Source organism: Zophobas morio, unplaced genomic scaffold, assembly GCF_036711695.1.
Source record: "Zophobas morio isolate AGI-343-1 ecotype UQ-CSIRO unplaced genomic scaffold, CSIRO_AGI_Zmor_V1 ptg000024l, whole genome shotgun sequence".
Taxonomy (NCBI): Eukaryota; Metazoa; Arthropoda; class Insecta; order Coleoptera; family Tenebrionidae; genus Zophobas; species Zophobas morio.
Genome location: NW_026972129.1, coordinates 14,244,434 through 14,266,237, shown reverse-complemented (window position 1 = coordinate 14,266,237; position 21,804 = coordinate 14,244,434). Strand labels below are relative to the sequence as shown.

The following is a 21,804-nucleotide window of genomic DNA, read 5'->3' as shown; positions in this document are numbered from 1 at the left end:
GTATTTAAATGAACGACAGAATTTTAATATATTTTAAATTTATGGAGTATCACAATATAAATATACAATGAAAAATTTGTCAAAAATGTGATCTCTTATATATTTAACTCAATTAAAGTTTTAAACAGAACTTGGTGACGGAGAGGATTATCACTAATAACCCATACTAAATTTATCAAAATGTGAAATCACTGCATATTTAAGTGTCAAAACAGAATGGCAGCCTTTTATTTTGTGTTTCTTATTGCTCTATTGCTCTATTGTATGTACATGATTAGCTCCATATGCAGTTAATAAAACGTAAGAGTTCCACTGACTCTTCGCAGGCAAGAACTGGGAAGGATAACAGTAGGCTGTCATTGAAAAAAGCAACTAGACTGACTAGCTCTCTAAGCACTAAGTTTCACCTTGTACTCGTATCCTTCTCCAAAATGTGAAGAGATCTTGATCATATTGAAATTTGTTATGATATTTCTAGAAATTAACCTGAGCTTTGCACGTCAAGAGAGGTCTTCACGTTACGAATATAATAGCTGTCCTGTAAATTATCAACACAGATATCTCAGATTTAATTATGTTTGAACGATTATTGACGAAATGAATAACAGTGTTAGCTTAGATAATAATTACAATTCGTACTTTAGATTAATTAAAAGTATTAAGAAGTATTATAGAAGTCTTGCCTGAATGCCGGTCATTTCCGGGTCAGTGGTGGGTCTTAATCTAATCAACGCATATCATTACTTGGTCTTAGTACCCGTAATGATAGAAGTCTTGCCTGAATGCCGGTCATTTCCGGGTCAGTGGTGGGTCTTAATAATATTTATTAAACACATTATCATTTGTCTTTTGACAACCTGAATTAAGATTTTCATCACGCATAGAACGTATTCAAACATTCTAAAGGTATTTAGCGTAATATCCATTCATAAAGAGGGAGATGATATAACTCCTTCAAATTTCAAACCCATTTGTTTCGTACTTACATTATAAAAATAACTAAATCTGTGGTAAAAATCAAAATGTAGTTACTTTGAGTGTGACAAATTAATTCATACAAACCATTTTGGTTTCCAACTTGGTCTCTCGACTATACGAAAGTAACAATCAAACTTGTGAATATTATTGACCACAAGCGCTTGTGATCCTTATTTTACACGTTATTAGATATTATTATTAGTTATAGAATCGAGACTCTAACTACTATTCTGTTCAAAATAAAAGAAAAGCACTCAAAAAATGATGATCTGGCAAGCAATTACGGAAGATGGATCGATGTCACCAAAAAGGGGTTATTCAACATGGTGAATTTATTTAAACCAATATATAAAACCTGTTTTAATTCCTTGAATACGAGAAAAATATTCAGTTGAGAGAGTGGTATTCTGGTCTGATAGTGCAACATGACATTACAAAAAGGAAAAAAATTGTAACTCAGGTCGGTGTTGATCATGCAGCCCAAAATGAAAACCCACCAAACATTTCTCAAAACTGACCGATTGAGAAATTCTAGAGTTTATTCTAAAGCAAGTTAATAAGGCTAAAGCACCTCGCCCATGTACAATGGTCCACCATTTGGAGGAAAGTGGAAACAAATTTCAAATGAAGTAGATACCGAAACTGACGCAGCTGTTTGTTACAAGTGGAGTTCCGGAAAAATTATAAAAATGGATCGTAATAGTGTATTTAGCATTTTAAAATAATAATCAACCTGTTTAAATATAGTTTCGCTTTTTTTAACACTGAAAAAAAATCAGATTTACGCCTCACCTTTTATTTCTTAAAGTAAAGAAAACATAAACATCAAAAGTAAAGTTTGTGAACACTGCTTTGTACTCGTCTGCGGATCGCCACAGTGCAAGTTAAGCTTACTGTTCAGCAGCCAAAAGCTCTCTTCTGCACCATAAAAACTTCAGCAGTCCGCTCCGCGACATTGGTGTCAAAACTGGCGTGAACATTCTGCTCATTTCCCATTCGCTGTTACGCCACTGCGTGAATAAGAGTACAGAATGTTGAGTCCATTCCCTCGCAGTCGGTCTGGGTTTGGCCCCTCCCCGTGCTCCCTTCTTCCACACTCGTTAGTTGAGTTGTAAGGCCTGCCTGTCAACTACTCGCCTGCCTCTACTCTAGTTAGTTGTCCGTAGTCTATAGGCTGGCTGTGTCGTACTTTCCATTAACAAATAAAGCATGTGCCTCACGCATCAACAGCAAAACTGACGAAAAGTGCCTGCGCGACAAAATGTCTTCATCAAACAAACCATATCAACCACCCCGAGTGCCTGGATTAAGTGCGTAGACTGGATAAACCAATCAAAAATCGGTCCGGCCAAAATTACCCTATCAGAAATTGAGCGCGATGCCGCCGCATGCGTGCCGCCGAAGACACGTCTTGTGGCTGTCATTAATTGAGACATATCCAATTAGCTAAGAAATTGCTAGATGACAGCGCCAGCGGCCGCGAGCCTCCGTTTTTGTGACAATCTGTTGTGAAACGATTAGTGATGTGACTAGTGCGATATGCCCGAAAAAGAGGCGGATTTCCAAGCCGCTATGTCTGCAGGTCTTCCGTTACAGTTTCCGTCGGCTTTTGCGGCTTTCCACGCGCCTCTTCCCGTTGACCAGCGCACGCACGAAGGACGATACGTTTGGGACCCCAGAATGCAGCCTCCAGGAGCACCCTTCCACCATCCGACGCCCCCAGGGTGAGTCTTCAAGGTGTTAGTCTGAAAGACAACGGCAGCGTTTTCGAAACAAGGAAATATTTTATGTTTTCCCAAAGAATAGTGGGTGAATGAAGGCGTCAACAGTTAGTGCACCTATTTTATAATATTGGATGTTGCTAGTGACGTTTTTTCAATATATGGTGTTTCACGTTTTTGAAATTTTTATGTCTACATGTGTAGTTGAAGAAGATTTTGGGCTAAAGCCTAGTCAAATTTTACACTAAATTGGCGAAGCTCTTAGAACTAATGAATGTACAGAAGGATTAGTTGAAAATATGGAGGCAGTTGTTTAGCCAAGTAATGCTTTAGTGGCATTTGTAGCCAAGTTGTGTAAGTTGACTGGGTTTTACTTGAAAATCTTCCTGTTATACATATGCACAAATTTTATCTTAAACAAGGAAAAATACGTAGTAGCACGCTTTCAGCAATTATGGTTAAAAAACAGAAATAAATAAGATAAATGTATACAGACTGTTAATAAATAATTTACATCTAGTGGACCATGAAATTAAATTATTAATGTGCCGCTTCATTTGACTTTTTGCTGAATTAATTAATCTGTCAATTAGTTGTTACACTTTGAATGAAATTTTAATCTTTATGTATTTCTTTAAATTACAAAGGATACGGAAAAATGTGGACTCTAAAAGAAGATACATTTATTTTCGAGACCTATTTTCGGTCTGGCCAAGATATTGATGGAGAATGGCAATTATTCACCTTCTGACCCCAAAAAACTATCAAGTCGTGTGACGGCCCTCTAGATTTAAACTATTTAACATTCTGTATACACTGTCAACTGTATATCATGTTTCTTATTCTTGTCCAAAATATGTCTACTTATACTATGAAAGATTAGAAGAAAACTCGATCATAAAAAGCTAAGTAAACAAAAAATTATTTTTTTTATGAAAGTAATTAAGTCTACATATTTACATAAATCGTCAATGCAAAGTGCACTACAAATAACTATATATTTTAAATTTTTGTATCCTCGTAGATCTAATATTTCTGGAATACAAGTGACAATTATTTTTAGAAATCGCAGTTTAGAGGCAAAAATTTTAAGAAATTTTAGGATTGTCAAAATACTTCCCAACAAAAATAACCCAAGAGATCTATAATCATATTTTGTTCGTTTCAGAAAGACAAAGTTTAATCAACAGTCTTGTATCACACATATTACTAGAATCCTAACGAATGCCTCATTGTTGTCACACTAGAGTATTTAGATCTTACTTCCTGAAGTAAGACCTAAATACTAAGTAAGAAGAAATTTTTAACAATCAAAGTCCTAACACTTTCTAAATTTGTCAAAAAGTTGTGGTGACTAGGTTTGTCGCTGCTGTCTTATGTGCTGTAATAAATTACGACCTTTTGTACCAAAACCTGCATTTTCTACCAAAAAACCGCAAGAGATAAAAACGTTACTCAAAACTTTAAATTAAGTTTATGATGATTAAACACATGTTCTTTTACCACAAAAAAGAAGGTGGGGTTTCCCTGTCAGAATTTTTAAAAATCTTACGAAGTATGTCCTACCTAGAAAAAATTATATTTCTCCACCACATTATTATGAATGAAACTTTTTTCAACTTAATTAGAAAATAAACTACTAACGACTTCGTTAAATGTGATAAACTGTTGTTAAATTTTAAATTCAGATTATTTAATTTTTTTTGTATGTTCAGAAACAGACTAGATACAACAAATCTGTTTTTTTTTTTTTCTGTTTACTGGTAATAAAAGTTACAAACAAACGCAATATTTACTTTTGAATAATCAAATAAAAATTTTGCGAACGTATTTTACAAGTATGTCATTGTTAGACGTAGATACAAAAAAAAAACACAAAAATTGACATTTCGATTAAAAATTTCGATGTAAAATTTTTTGAGAAAATAGTTTTCTAAATGTAACTATTTTTATTGAACGGGTAACTTTCAGTTCTCACAAAAACTAGTATAGGCAGTATTTAAAATAAAAATAGTAAAAATTCTATATATTTTTCTGCTAAAATTGCCATTTATTATTTTTAAAAATAAATGTGTGTCAATTTGAAGCAATTACTGAATTATAGGAGGGACCACGACTACCTAGACCACCCATCAGTTGAAAAACAAATAATTTTCTCGGAATTATCAAGCTGAATATTACACATGATTAATTTTTTCTGCCAAATTTTTCATTCAAATTAACTAGCAACCATTACTTTTAGAAAATCATGTTGGTCCCTTCGTCGGCGGTGCAAATTTTATTGTACCACCTATTATAATGTATATGGAAAATAAATTTAATAATAACGCTAATTATTTGTTTTTTTTAATTACGAGGACTTAATTTTTTGCTTGATGGCTTAAAATACGACACAATTGCCTAATACATTTTTAATGGTCAAGTGAACTAAATACAAAAAATGTACAACAAAAACTTGCTAAAAACAACAAACATGCATTTCTTTGGACCTCGAAACCTTCAACGTTGTGAGGTCTTTTTGTAATCATAGCCTTATTTTTGTGGACATTAAAAAAAAATCGATACAATTTTTCTTACTGCATAAATAAATTTTGAACACTCATGATGAGGTCTGATCATTTGATTGATTCATTTATTTAAAAAAAAAGTCTTAAGAAACTGTAGACACTTAATCGACACGAATTTATTTCAGTGCCTTAATATTTCCTATACAATAGAGAGTTTTACTAACTTATAGTTATAGCTCATAAACACATGCCAAGCTTTTGGATCTGACTGAAAAAGTGTCCCATATTGCTGACACCATAACCATATATTATCCAACGTCTCCTCCATCATCTTCAACTCCCCCGCTAGGAAATCTAACGCCTAGTGTTTATACTGACGCAACACCATTTTACGAGTTTCTTCCCCAACCATTAAAGTCTTTTAAAGCAAGACATAAATAAACATCTTCTAATGTGGATTTTCTGCAATTTGTTGGATTTATTTAGGGATTTTAGACCGGAACATCCGAACTAACAAACATTTTAACGACATCGTTAAAGGTATAGGCCTACCGAAAACCATTCAATAGATCCCTAACAATCTCTTTTCTCAGAATCGACAGCACGTAACATTGACGCATGGCCTGAAATCTTTTGGATTTCAACAAACTCATGATCCCTTTTGTATTCAAAATCGGACAGGTCTTAAATTTAAGGCGATGGCCAGGCTCTATTCAGTCGGGCAAGCGGACTTTGGCTTCGGCAGTCTTTACACTTTCCAGAGATTTTAAGAAATTTTCTGTACAATAGTTGTGCAACTCGTCCGAAGGTCGAACTAAAAGTTACGGAATGTGATGATGATTGAAAAACAAAAATTGTGGAGATGTGACAGCCTGGCATTGTATTGAGATATAAAAAGATTCTCAGGCGAATGATCAAAAGAGTTGCTAACTAAAAGCCGAACAATGTTCAATGATTCGGCACTTTCCTATAACAAATCTTCAAAGCTGAGACAATGAAAGTTGAGAACGAAGTTTTCGCCAAACCCACACTGCCAATAGTCAATTATCACCTACCTACACCTTTCCGTGTAAACAAGTGTGTATATAATTATTGCCGCATACTCATGTCTTACTCTTGAAACACTATCCTGGGTCTAATACATTCTTAAATCGAGCGGTAACTCCACTATAATTGAATGTGTGTATTGTTGGTCTTCCGCAATCTTGAAACAATGACTCTTTGGCTTACGTTTCAATTAGAGAATTACACTTGTTGTCACCACAATGCAATTAATGCAGTAAGATTTTTTCAACTGAACTTACTGTAAGTTTTTTGGTTTTCATACTTGAGTAAGCATGAGATAATTAAACATGTTTTTGTTGTAAATATTACAGCTTATTGACTTACTAATAAAACAGAGTGCAACGATATGTATTTTTTTTTTTCTAAAGTGAAATTCAACTGACCTCGAACTGATCTTTAACCTGTTAAGTAATATTTGACCAATTGATTTTTGTCATACTTTATGTTGCGCAAAATTCTGATAGAAATGGCAACTCATTGCCCTACTTCGACCCACTGCAGATGTACAATACCTCTTAAAATATATTCCTATCTTTTGTTAACTTTTAGAGAATAATGTTTTGTTTGAGGTTAATGTATCGGAATTATTTATCACAATAGAAGAATTTGTTCATGGGATATCAAGTTTCTGTCCAGTAAATAAAAGAAAAAGAAACTGCGAGTTAAAATTATTCAGATGGATGGGTTGTCGTACTAGAATTTATCGACTACATATAATATTCTGCTATCTGTTTTTTGCAGTTACAGTTATATTTATTTATACGTTAAAACAAATTTTTAGAGCCATATATTTGTTATTTACATTCAAGCAGCGATAAAAGACGTCTCAAATTTGTCTTTTGATGTTTTTCAACGTAACTCTAATTAGTTGTTGGATTACAATAATAAATTAATAGAGGGTGATTCAATTCGCAAGTTGTCACTTTTCTCATATTACTCACGTACTCACTTTTGAACATACCTGTATGTGAACTTGATTTTTATAACAAATTTGTCTCTTAACAAATCGAATATTAAAAAAAAAAACGTTACACACAAATATTTAAACTACAAATACTCTATTCGAAAAATATGAAAAAATTGACAATTTGCAAGTTTATGACCCACTCTGAACAATGTAGCTCTCTCTTGCTCGATGTTCCAAACGTTTAATATCCATCTCTGGAACTGGTGAAGCTGTGTATTTTTAAATACGATAATTTTTTCGACGAACAAACCCCTGTATTTGAACTCGGTTTTTCCTTTTTACATAAAAGTTCTAAATCTGCCAAAATACATATTGTTCCAATAATAAAAAGTAAATTGTTGCTATGTAACTTAAAAATACTGCCGTCGGTAGACTGGGACATCTGTATAATAAACATTAAATTGATCATTCATGAAAATGATCAATCAGGGTTTAAAATTCTCCCGAACTGAATACGCAAAAATTATTGTTCATTGTGAAATGATCAGATATTGTATTGTATCAACATCAAATGATTTTAAAATTTACAATGACTTGATTCTTATGTGCATGATTTATCAACCATTATACACATTGTAAATTAATTTATACTAAACAAGTAATAATCACGGACGTCATTTATGTTACATACATAAGGCGAAATTGTGATTTCTTTTATTGAAAGGAACAGTGGAAGAATGCTAAAAATATCTTTAATAATGATGAACCTAACAAAACTCAACCTTACTTTCTACTAATACCATATATGTAATTTAGGTTGAGATTTAGAGATGTGCAACAAGATCCTGACATTTCAGCAAGGAAAATTGTGTCCAAAGCGTTTTTGATGTAATTGTAGTTCGTTGTAAATTTATTCCATTAACCCATTGTTTTTTTTTTAATTATTTGCATTCACTGCAACTCCTTATTTGATCTTGCGTAGCTTTCTGACAAAATTTAACAAATTTGATGGTTGGAGTCTCAAAAAGTGACGTCTTTACGTTGTTTACAGTCAAATAAATGAATGTCGGTGATTAATGATTTTGACATACAACTATATTTTTAAAAGAAACTGAACTCGTTCCAGGCTTTTTCTTTTTTATATTTACAGGGAAACATTTTTTTTACCTGCATATACTAGTTTACAAATAACCAATACTGATTTTGTGTTTGTGTTTTTTTGTGCAAAGGATTATTTATATTTTGCGCTCAGTTAACTATTTATTTTATTATAAGAAGAATAATAGGAAGTCAGGAATGAAACGGCCAGGGGAAAAAAAAGGTGAAACTTAATTTAAACACAACTAGATATTAGACAAAATTATATAGCTAGAAGTTGAAATTGACGGAAAGATTTAGGTGTTAAAAAACCTAATAAGGGGCATGCAAAACCACTGAATTTACGCGGATTAATAAATCAAGTAAATGATTTTTACTTCGTACTTATAACACATTTTTATACAGTCCGGTATTTATTACTACATAAATAGAATAATTAATTATATCATGACAGGACTATAATAAATCGTAGCGATTGAAAAGTGCTGTTTTTTTTTTTTTGAACAGTTAGAAAAATATATTCATATCGGTACTTATTTATCAAAACACAACTTTTTTAAATGACAATTAATTAATGATTTGCTCATAGCATGTAAAAACGCTTATTTATGTATCTAGAGCGACAAAATACTGGACGCGAATTCGAAAGTTCTAGACCCAAGCGAAACTGAGGGCTGAGGTCCAAAAAACACGAACGACTGTTGAAAAGAATATACATTTCCTCTATCAAGAAGTTATTTACGGCCCCTCCTGAAATTATTAATTATTATTCTAAAACGAAAAACATGCTTCTTGCAATTCGCGCACGAAAAATCGCTAATAAAATGAATTTGTGAAGCGGTAACTGACGTTAGAATTTTTCTGTAGCAGAATTTGTATAACTTCTACTAACTTTTGGCCTGGAATAATTCTCCCTAGTGACTATATTTACTTCCCGAACGTAGGCCAAAGAAGTAAATGTCCTCCTGTGCTTGTGGTTTATGAATTCACCTTGATTTAATTATTATTATTCTAAAAGGCCCAAGTTCGAATTCGACTTTCGGTATTCTCAATTCCTCCTATTGATTTACAAAATTAAAAATGATAGAATTTACTTGAACTATCGTGTTCTCAGTTTTTCGTTTTTCTCGATGAAAAAAACACTAAACATTGACATATTTCTCATCAAAATAATAAATAAAAATGTATTTAAAAGTCATCACTTCACTCTAAACACGAGTATGTGTCTAGCTTTTTTTTTTGACTTTTGATCATGTGACTAAAATTTACAAAATTACATTTAGATATAAAATGTATGTTATATTGTTTTATGTCGATTCACGATACGTAGAATTAGTTAATAATTATTCTACTTGCAATGAATCATAAGTTTATAGGTTTTCATCGGTAATTAATTCTGATCGCACTGTGGTAAATTGGCCGCAGTCACCTGTAATAATAATAATTAGGTTTGCGCTATTGTTATTCGTTTAATGACAGAAATGTGAAAAATGTAATCGTCGTTGGAATGTTAATTAAACTGATGACCAGAATTATTGACACAATGAATAGGCATTCAATTTACCAATTCGAAACTTATTTGACCGTAATATTCGATTTTTTTGTTCTATTTGTTCATGTCGTCGTAAAACTGTAAGAAGCTCCGTTTTTATAACACATAATATTATTGAATACTTATGCACTAAATATGAAAGTAAAAACGCAGAATATCCACCTATTTTTTCGAAATGTTAACGCATGCATATTTCACATTTAGGTGTTAGAACACCCCTTAAAGCTTATAATTTGTGCTTCTTTTTTGGTGTAGTAGGTATGCTAAACGTATTGGTTACAAAACTAACAATTGTCGCCAAAAAAAAATATTTTAAGTTAAATTAAACAGTCATGGAATTTAAATGGACGGAAGCAATAACCACAATGAAGTGCCAAGTTTCTTTAATAGCAGGTGGCAGTATGCAATTGGCAATTAGGTGTACTTGTTCGATTGTCTGCAATTCAATTAAGACCCGCGAAATAACTGGATTTACTCTTCGCAAAGAGCAACCTCTTTAATATACCTATATCCGAGTTAATATTAAATGTAATACGAAGCAATTACGGAAGAACCGAAGACCATCTACATCATTATTCACAATTTATACTATCATTATGTTTTCTTGTTAGTAACCAAATTAGCGAAATTCTGACGACGTGGGAATACTGATTCGAGCAGGGGTCCAACATCAACTAGTTCTGTTGTACTTTTCACGGTCATTGTTTAATTCATTTGGACTCGAAAGATAGCATGAAACGTGGCGGTAAAAAAAATCAATTGTGTTTCTTGCTGGTCTACGAGCAAGTTGAGGGCCATTCCGAACAGACATTTCTTTATTTTCTAACGAAACTGCGATTGATATATAGACACGTCGGAAAGAATGCGGCTGACAATACAAAGATACGGACATCGTGACAAAAACCAGCCCAATCACGGTCGTTCGAGACGGCGGGGAGGCGAAACTCAGATCAGTGGGTATTGACAGGACAATCCGACTGATAAATGGACACTCAGTATGTTGGTTGGTATGACTGGAGATGGAGAACTACATCGCCCGAGGTGCACATACACCTGTGGAGGTGAAGGCCTACTGTCAAAAAGACTTGCCCAACATCAGGTTGGCAGAGTTGCGTTTTTTGCAATACGTCAACTGGTTGTTATAGTTGAAAGTATAATATTGATAATAGGGAAAAAGTAACTACTAAAGAGATTTTGATTTAATATGCGGCAAACAACGATTTTACAATGTAAAAGTCAACTAAAGCGGCGAATTTTATTTTCATACATGGGTGCCACTAACAGTAATAATAATAATAGTAGTTTAATTTTAAAGTGCTCAAATAAAAAATCGCCTTCTACTCTACGTCAAGATAAGGTGTTTATTTCATTGGTGGCACATTTCACTGGAACAGCAGAGGGAAGATAACCATGACTCCTGTACAAAGGTGATAACTTTGATAAGTAAAATTCGGATATTCGTTATCAGTATCCTTTAACTTTGTCTTTGGGCTGTTAAGCCATATACTTACAAACACATTTCGGTATAAGCGGATTCCGAAATATTGGATTCCGCGTAACAGGATTATAGGCAACAGGCTTCAACACATAAAGACACCCACAGTTAAGTGTTAAATATTTGTTGGGTGCTTATACAATACTAATCTATAATATCATGATAAATACATGTGCTTATGCAATTTCATAGAGTTATATGTTCTTGAGCTAAGCTGCTGTTGCCAAACTTTTATTCTTAGATTTTACTTTTCTTTTGGCAAAACCCTTCACACATCTGCTGATGTTATATACAAGACAAAATATCATAATTCAATTGCAATATTTCGATTTCTAAAAAAAAAAATTCTCGACGAAGTCAAGGTTTATGACGTGAGATCGTTTGTAAAGAAAGTGTTATTGAGAAAAAGTAATGGATACTAAAATGGAAGTTCACAGAAGTTCAAAATTAAATGGTGTCCTGCGGAAAGGTGTTGAATGTTAGTGGCAGCGCGTAATCGACAAGCTAAACGAATAACGTTTGGAGTCTGTTTGTGATGTTAATTAAAAAATAATAATAATATAAAAAAACAAAACACCACCTGCCGCCATAAACTGGTACGTTTAGTCATTAGAATTCCACGACAGCAACTGGTTATTATGTTTCGGACAAAAAATATCTCTATATTACCAGGTAGGATAAAATTTTGAAGGAGATACATTTATTATAAGTCAAAGTTTTGCTCATTTGATGAACATCCTCGTTAGGGTTTTCCAGTCTTTTTACGGTGTTTCATTTGCCAAAAATTGTGCGGTTATGTCTAAACTTGGAGAACGATGGCACCCTCGAGCACATTCTGTGTTCCTGTTCAACACTTGCTAAAATGAGGAACGAACACGTGGGCTGCTAAACCTTGAAGTCACATGGCATTTTTATTATAGGACTCAAACGTGACGGGGGCTAAAAGACCTCTCTGTGCGGCTCCATGAAATGGGCGACCCCCTTCCCAAAAAGTTGTTTAAACTTTCACTAAGCGACTGAAACAAATCATTCTCTGAACTCTGAACTTCATGTTTTGGTAAATAATAATTTAAGAAAACGCTGCATTGCTGACATTGAGACAGATATCGAAGTATGATATCGTACGTTTAAAAGGCGTTCTCGTCAATTTGACACTTTGCTCTTAATTTATGCATTCCAGATAAGACGACAAAGTTAATGCGTGTTCAGTATTTGCATATAACTTCTGTTCGACTGTGCAATATGAATTGTTCTGGGAGAGTACTTTAGTCAATGGCATAACTAGTGGCCGGTTTTACAACTGTCAGTTAATTGTCAAATTGAACTTAACGAAAGATTAAATTTTCAAAAGTGAAATGTATGATTACGGATTTAACTTCCATGCCGGTGTATTCTTTGCTACTGTACGTCAATTTATGTACAATTTATGTATTTGTTGATAAATTTTAAAATGAATACATACGGCGATGATGATGAGGAACCCCCAAAAAAACCGAAACGACTAAAATGTATGCAAATTTTACAATCGTTTTATAACATTAATAAGAGTATGAAAAAATAGATCTCCCGTTTCCCTCTTTCTTGCCGTCTATGTCGATATTTATCAAAAATTATGTTAACCTCTGAAAGTACCAGACCGATTGTTCTCTAATTTATATGATGTTATGAGTGTATCGTTTAGATGGTAAAATGCTACAAAAATGTGGCTGATCATCTCCATCAACAATTTGATTACGTCACCTCAAAATTTTGCATGGTAAATCCTATTAAATTAAAAAAATAAACAAAATATGGTTTATAAGCTAGCACTGATTGTTTATCCTAGATTTTCGCAGAAAAAATCCTTATAATACGTAATTAATAACATTTTATACCAGTATAAACCAGAAAGCACAACGTTATATATAACAGTGGCCAGAGTGTCGTGCTAATTACATGAAGGTAACGGGTTCGATCCCGTCGTGTTCCACTTTTTTCCTTACACTGTGATTGGTAACTCATTGAGTGTTTATAAAATACATAAATAAAATTTTAACATTTTTCGAATGTACTTCAGGGACGAGGATGTTATTTGGTGATTATGTCGATTCTCCCGAGAGAGTAATAAAAAAACACGACCAAAAACAGCCATGGATTTATGAAGTTTGTCTATGATCGTTTCGTTTTTAACTGAAACTTTTAAATTAATGGTAATCTGACCAGACAAAAATTCTTTCAAAAACAAATCAAATGGCTGTCCTTGATCCTATTTTTTGCTCTCTCTATCAAATAAAAATAATGCAACACGTCGGCATTGCTTGATAAAGATTTCTCATCACATCTGGCTTTTAAGAAATTTAATATTTTATTCACAAATAGTGCAGATACTGATCTAATATTTAAGGAGGGTTTGATTGCAATTTATTTTAATGTATAACGTATACATTAAAATGTATAATGTGCCACCTACCGCATTCTCTGTTAAATTCTATAGTTAATGGAACCAATGTCATGCAAACCTGACCAAAATTCTAAAAATTGTTTTTGCCACTTATAATGCAACAAAAATAATGTAAATAAATGAAACTGAAACACTCAACAATTTGAGATTTTTTTTTATATATAAAGGAACAAAGAATTATTCACTGCCAATAGTTGTGTCTTCTGATTTGGACATAATTGTTTCTCTAATTTTTTCGTCTTCATTTGGTGGTTCTAAAAGATCTAGAACTACTAGAAAAAGACTTCTTCTTTGTTTACTGATTTTTTCATATTGCCTTTATTCCGAAATCTTCAAACCACTGTTTCGGAATTCTTGTACCTGTTGTGAGAGCTGCCCAACTGGTAAACATGCCTGTTCCAAAATCTGAGATTTTTAAAATTTGCAGATCGGAATCTAGCTGATTTAAACTCCCATAAAACAAAAAGTGGCAAAAATGGCACTTGGATTTTACATCAATACCAAACGTTGTTTGGTATTCCAAAATAAAAAGTACATCACGAATTGTCCAGAGTAATCTTACAGCTCAATGCAAAGTTGATAGTTTTAAGGTTTAAATCGCATTGATCCTCAACTTACACATTTAATAGATATCAAAATGATTAAAATATTTAAGATCTGTAAAAATACTACACTTCCACTATCTAAAGGCCAACACTTTATCCGCAACAACTTACAATATATATTTTCTAAGAGAGAGAAAACAATTTTCTATCGAACGGATGAAGATTTGATTATACAATTTGGAAAAAGTACATAATTTGGGATTTTGGCCAGGGATTTAGGGAAACGGTCCCACTAGACAATGTATCAATTAATTTAGTATTGTGTAGCTGATTACGTTGCATACATAATTTGATAAACATAAGTCATCTAAAGATTAACTTATTTTTCAAAATTTTCACTAGACTGGTTTATGGAATACTGTTTTGTTGAAAGTGAATGGGATTTAACGTTAACCATTAATAAATAAAAAATAGGAAAGAATTAGCTACGAGATATACAAGATTGAAAAATAAATCTTCACACACATCAATAAGTACTTTATCTTCAAGTTTCAAGGTATCTATTTGAAATTTAGAACTGTTATCACGTAATTTCGACACTCAGTTTTAATTGCTTGTATTTTCGTCAGAACGTTGATCTATTTTTTCAACTCCAAAGATAAGTCTGCTTGGCGTAATTAACCTAGCCGTAGCTCAGGCGAAATAATCGAGCGTGTTAAATCGTTAGTCTATAAATCTCTTGCTCGAAAATTGGTCCGCATGGAAGTGCCCGGAAACCTTTTTCGTCTTGTCTAAGATAAATAATGAATAACGCGCAACAAACACGATATAATAATATATTGGATGCGAAATTGAGTCAAAACGCGCCGGTTCGCTTCAACGGAGATGTTGTTCGCGATTGAATTGCTGTAGGGATTGCAGCGTGGCAGAAGGCCGATGAAATTGCAGATTAATTTTCGATCGCTACCTGTAAATTAAATTTCTAGATCGGATCAAGTTTTAAATGTAATCGGATTACACATTATAAACTTCTTGTCACGACAACAATGGCTATACGAGACACGGTAAAGGATTCCGTCGATATGCTTGTTTTGTAGTCGGAATTATATCAACATTCCGGCAACCATTAGCCCATTACAGGTATCACGTGAATTGTTGATAATTTGATTACGCAGTTCTGCGAATAGGGATTGGAAAGTCGGCGACAACTTGTTAAATAAACAGAAAATGTAGTAAATTTTAAATTTCGTATCTGCGAAAATTGCCAATAATATAGTCGGAAGTGTTAATTTGTACGTAACAAATAATATATATTTTTATTTCATTCTTCAATTGAGACGTCTTTTTTTCACTGTCAGGAACATTGAGAATGAGAATGGCACAAAATACCGACTCATTCGCTACTAATTAACATCATCATCAGTACATTCAAAGATTCACATTTCAAAGACGAACTGCATATTCATATACAGCATGTCCCAACAGTCTGCAAGATTACGCACTTATTGTGAACTACTGAGTCCAGTAAAATGAACCCATTGCAAAATAACTTTTAACAATTATTTTTCTGCAAGGTGTTCCATTTAAGTATACGTTAAATGCCCAACAAAATGTTTTTCATTTTTAGAGATAAATTTATTGAATACTATAAACACAAAAAAAATACACATGCAAAAAGAAAATAGTAGAAAATATTATTACTGATTGAAGATTATGTCCCTATATAAAATAAATAAACTAGATAATAAGATGCAGGAATTAGAAGATGGGGAAGATATGACAGCATATTACATTGGAGAATTAAATTAAAAATTAAAAAAAATTCAAGTTTAATTTTAATTTGACAATTACTTGCTCACATAATAGTATTAATAGTAGATCTTTTAGAAATATGGCGATCATCATCCTGTCCAATATTATATCTGGTTACACTGATACCTGGAGTGCCTTAGTCCCTCGCCGTAACTCAGAAAACTGATAATGTACTAATTTAATCGCCCTGAACAAAATTAAAACATTCTTAAAAATTCTATTCGTTTGTCAAAGCAAGGTACGTAAACAATCTTTTATTTTACCACTTTTTTATTATACGCATTATGTGCAAGTCGTGTCCAAAAATTTTCCAAAACACTCAGATGTGTCCTTTTGGAACTTGGTCGGGACGCATGAGCTCTAAGGCTTAACGAAGATTTAACAGTCATCTAATGTTATTTAATCGACGACCATGCTATAAAGGCAGTAGTATTTTATTCACAAAGTTCTATAGACGACTTGAACAAGTTTCATCGTGTCTCTCGTTCAAGAGAATAAACTGAATTCCGATTTAACGATGGATAATGTCTGAAAACCATGTTTAAATAGTTCTCTTGATTAAATTCTTGTTCTTTTATTTGCCGCAAGGTAATGCAAGACTTTACTTGGTGTAAATAGTAGTAAGCTTCTTAGACCAATAATAACGATCAAGAGCGATGGCCTAGTCGATTTTCCTATTTAAAGCGTGGCGGTTGTATGAAGGATATAAATAAATTGCAATAGCGTATAACGTAATCTTTGGATGACCACGTTGAAATACTCAACTAACCATTAGAACTTCAACTATAAAAGTAAATTTTCATGTGCTGCTTACTGTCCAGAACACTGAAAATTATAAAATTTTCCATTTTCAATAAACGTGCGGTTTTTTTCGTGGTTCTACTGCATTCCTTAAAATAACAGTCGTGCCATAAAACAAAATTCCGGCGGCAAGGTCTGCAAAGATTTCCGGATTAATGAAAAACAAGTGTCGCATATCACAGACAAAGGACGATTTGATTATTCTTCAGTACATTGGCCACCAACAATAACATGGAAGGAAATTCGCTTAAGAACTAGAGTATCAATTGTTAAGAGCAAATCTATGACTCAAGATTATGTTTTTCGTGTTATTTTAAATAATTCAGCCTAGGTGTTTGTGTTCACTTAAATGCACGCTCCTGAGCTGACACCATTATAAAAAAAACAAACAATGCTTCTTTTAGAATTATTATTATTATTTATTCATCGATATTATGATTTTTTATAGATGTCGCATTGTTCATGTAATAAGTACGCAGTCATTTGATAAGTAAAATTTGGATTTATTGGTAGAAATGAAACTAATTGTACTTTTCCAATTAGTTCAGATGAAAACGTAAGTGCCACACAAATATCGTACCTACATGATTATGTATTATAAATCATTCCCGTTTTTCATAATTTTTATGGTAAGGTTAGATAAGATAACACTGCAGTGTCCTATGGTTCCTATAATCATTTATCAATAAGTTTAGAACCTCAAAGCTCATTTATTGGGCGTCATCTTGTGAGCTTAAATTTAGTGGACACTACTTTGAGTATGCTCCTTAAAAGCAATGGAATCAAAAGACAAAAATTAAAAATGGAACTTCTGTTACCGTTTTTTCAGTAAACTTGCTTAAACTGGAAAAAAGTTGAAGGATGTACTCGTAAATCAAAAAACTCCGTTTTTCAGCGATACAACACGAATTGTGTTATTGTAGAACACAAAACTTACCCTTTACACCCAAAACAAAAGAACGGCTTTGGCACCGGTTTTGTTAATCTTTAATAAATATTACTACAAGGGGAATGGGATGAATAAAATCGTTGTTACAACACAAATGTTACTAGAGTTATAACAGTTTGGTTGCGGGTAAATAAAAAGTATTTGCTCTTTGGTTCTTTCTCTTTTCAATGAGCAAGTTTCCACATATCGGTTAGTGTTCATGACATTATCTCTGCTGGCAGTGCCGTGACATCGGCCTCTCAGTTCAAAAAAGAGATTCCGTTGAAATTTCGGCGAGTATCTTGCGTGCAGTGACAGTGGTTGTTAAGTGGTCCGGGTTTTTGGTCCGGAATAGCAACGTTGTGTTTATATCGTCTCGGCGCTCATGCCGACATATCACAAGACTTGTTCCGATCGGTAAAAACGGGAACAACCGTACCGACCGCGTACACGTTTTGCAAAAGACAAGTCGTATATTATCTCGGATTGACGTATGGATGTGTGCTCCGGCGATTATTTTTGAGAACTACATTCTCGTTGGTATGTCTTTATGCTGCCATTGCACATAATGACGATTTATATGTATTAAACGAAGTCTAAAAAAGTTGTTTCGCTAGATTTTTTCGTGTTCTCGTTTTATGCTTGTTTGTTCTTGGCCGTATTTGCGTTGCTTCTACTTATTAGGTAGCCACAAGATACATGAAAAACATTCCCTATCGGCGGCATTATAGTTTTATTATACGTTTGAACTACTTTGATTTCGTTTAAGAAGAAGTCATAGAATTCATTATCTGTTTGTGGAATAATCAATTAAGGTAACGGACGGTAAAAGTGCTCCGATCGTAAAAAAAGGAAAGAAAATACACGGACATGTTCCGAGCTGGACGTCCTCTTAATCGGGGAATATTTTTACAACTTTATTACTTCTTACATGTGCAAATTTTTGTCGTAAAAATTTAAATAAAAATGTAAATTTTCTGACGTCTGCTCGACGGTCATGACACTTTAATGGTTTTCAACTTTTCACTCTAATATCTTCCTCTGCAACAATCATTCCTTGTTGTCTTCGACTAATCATGTGTGGTCTTATTGATATTCTACGGTGTCAATAAAAAATCGGAAGGAAGCTCGTTAGATTACAATGCATCATTTGTACTTCTATTTGTAGTTGTAGCACATGAAAAATTTAATTGTGCATGGTGTTAACATACTCGACCGCAATAGGAGATGTATGACAGCATTTATTTTGTCATCAAGATGTATTATTTTGTAATCAGTACAATATGGTCGTAGCGTCTTTGCGGAAATGAAGAAACCTTTGCCCTCCACTTGTAATTTTCCAGTTTCTTGTCGTGTCTGTGTTTAAATATTTGTTTAGGTAACTTAATCAGATTTCCTGAAGAAAATTTGAGTTGCCTCAGTATACTTCGGTAACCTCACATAATTTCAATGTTCAGTGTCGTCACTGCTGGTTTCCTCCGAGTCAGGAATGCGGCTCTATTATGGAATCAAGTTCTACAAACACACGCATTAACACTAAGAGCGTCCGGTGACCAATTTACATCTCAATATTAACTCTAAATGTTTACTCTGTTTTATGACCGATCAGGTGTTGTCGAAATTCTGTATCTTTTCACATTATACCAACGGCCACTGACGGGCACCATCTAAAAGAATTTTTATGATTAGCCCTAGACGGTTTTATTCGTTAATAAATTAGGCATATTTGGGATGTCTGTCCTAATCTTCGTCTCGATTCCTTGACCCCTTCCACGGCAAGTCTCTTTTTTGCCATCTTCAGAGTTATTACCGTATTTATGACTTGTAGTCGGAGTAATTGCGCATTTTCCTTAACGAGCCACTCGACAGAAGGGATTAAAGTGGAGCGGCCGCAAACGGCAAACCTCTGAATGAAACAACAATGCCATTTCCTTTTTGCCGACCGCAAGGAACAGCAGCATGTGACATTTTCAGTGAGATTTAGGATGTATACTCAAGATGGGAGCTGTAGTTGGACGGATAATTGGCTCAAGTCAGAGCAATTAACGTTGCCGGCTGCGTATCGCGCTTTTTGCCACCGCTCTTGGTAAATAATTGCCGCCGTCCCCGTCCGCATTTAAATGTTATCATTAAGCGCACTTTTTAATCGTATTAAGCGAGTTTTATGAAGACATATAAATTAGAGCATCTGACGGCCTCTGGAGACTAAAAAATACCACCATAAAAACCTTCTTGCCTAGAGTCCATATGTTATAAATGTCATCGCTGCTTTTGAACTTCCGAAACGAGTTCCAGAGTGTACACACAAAGTAAAAACTTTCTGAGCATAAAACAGTGAAATACATATTAAATGATTAAAGGTGTAACTGTTGTTACAGACCTATATTACCTACTTTTTCGACGGTTATTAGTACTACAGAAGACAATAAAGCTTTATTAACGGTACCGCAGGGTGATCTATTAAATAATAATAAAAAATGTTGTAGTTGTTTACAAATAACTAGTCGTACGACATCTTAAGGTAACGTCCCCAGTAAGCGAACATTTTAGACAAATTTGTCTTTGGGTGTAATATTGAAGAGTGAAAATGAGTGTTTGATGTAAATGAAGGAATTCGAAGCTTATACCTACAGGATAATTTAAATTTAGTTATAAGTATTTTCTTTTACTTTCTGATAAGCTAGCAAGCGATGCACTTCTGTGTTAATAGATAATTTGACTTTATTTGGTACATTCTATCATACCTACAGGTTTTGAAATTGATTTAAGATTATTACGATATTTATTTGGTACATTCTATCATACCTACAGGTTTTGAAATTGATTTAAGATTATTACGATAAAGTGAAATATTTCCAAAAAAAAAATTTTTATTCGAAAAACGTCGAGTATACCCGTCAATTTTCCAAATAACCTCTAATATATTTTTTATTTATCATACCACGTTTTGTTTTATTTTGCGAATTTCTGTCATCCACCGCATAAGGTAATTGCTGATATACACGCCCTTCTTCATTAATGACTTCTTATTTTGAACAGGCTTTTAATACAATAATTATAATTAACTTTTAAGTTGTATGATCTTTACTTCCCAAGCGTAAGCCATGATTGAAGGAGACATGGTATAGGCATACGCATCGGGTGTGACGTCAAGTGGCATCAATAGCGCGAAATTTAAAATACATTCTTTAAATTGCAAAAATTTATTTGTGATTATTCATTTGGTGCAGTCGTATGTGTGATGTCACCGCAGAATTTAGGTTTGTGGAGAGAACTGAGCATAAATATGTCAAAAACCTATTTTCAACACCCAAGTGATAAGAGCAAATTGATATTTGCATTTGCTGATGTCCCACATTTATCGAAATTGATATGAAAACACATTTTTGTACTGTTCAACTTTCAATAATTACATTTTTATCATTATTAATTTAATTAACATTTATTAGCCGACAACTAATTGACGTATTTGACAGAGCGATGACAACTCAAGCTGAAATTCCCTAGGCTTCCTTAGCGAAGCTCACAAGGTCGTTGATGCCACCTGACGTCACAAATAGATGCGCAGACGATTTTTAAATTGATACATCGGATGCCTATACCATGTCTCCTTCTACCATGGCATAAGCTAAGGAAGTATTGTAATAGAATCCATTTGGCGAATAACTACACTTTCATGTAGTTTTTCATACACCTACAATATGAAAAAATAGGTATTCCGTTTCCGTCTGGTGTATGTTGGCTATTTTATTAGACAGAACGATAATCTCCTAAAGTTTTGAACAGATTATAGTAAAATCCTGACGCATTTTAAGAATATCACGCCGTTGATAAAACGTTAACTAGACCGCCCCGCCCCCCCAAAAAACGTAAATCTTATTGAATAAGTTAAAATGTAAAAAATAATGAGCCTGTATACTAGTGATTTATTAATCCACACCTACTTTTAGGTAGG

General features: G+C 33.5%; 1 protein-coding gene across 1 annotated transcript in view; it reads left to right on the top strand.

Moving 5' to 3' along the window:
* Positions 1-2,074: 2,074 nt before the first annotated feature.
* LOC135134974 (transcriptional activator cubitus interruptus) overlaps positions 2,075-21,804 on the top strand; it is an 87,760-nt gene continuing 68,030 nt past the window's right edge. The window contains exon 1 of the mRNA XM_064063900.1: positions 2,075-2,702. Coding sequence (XP_063919970.1) covers positions 2,518-2,702 — 185 coding nt within the window. The 5' untranslated portion in view covers positions 2,075-2,517. The remainder of the gene's footprint in view (positions 2,703-21,804) is intronic.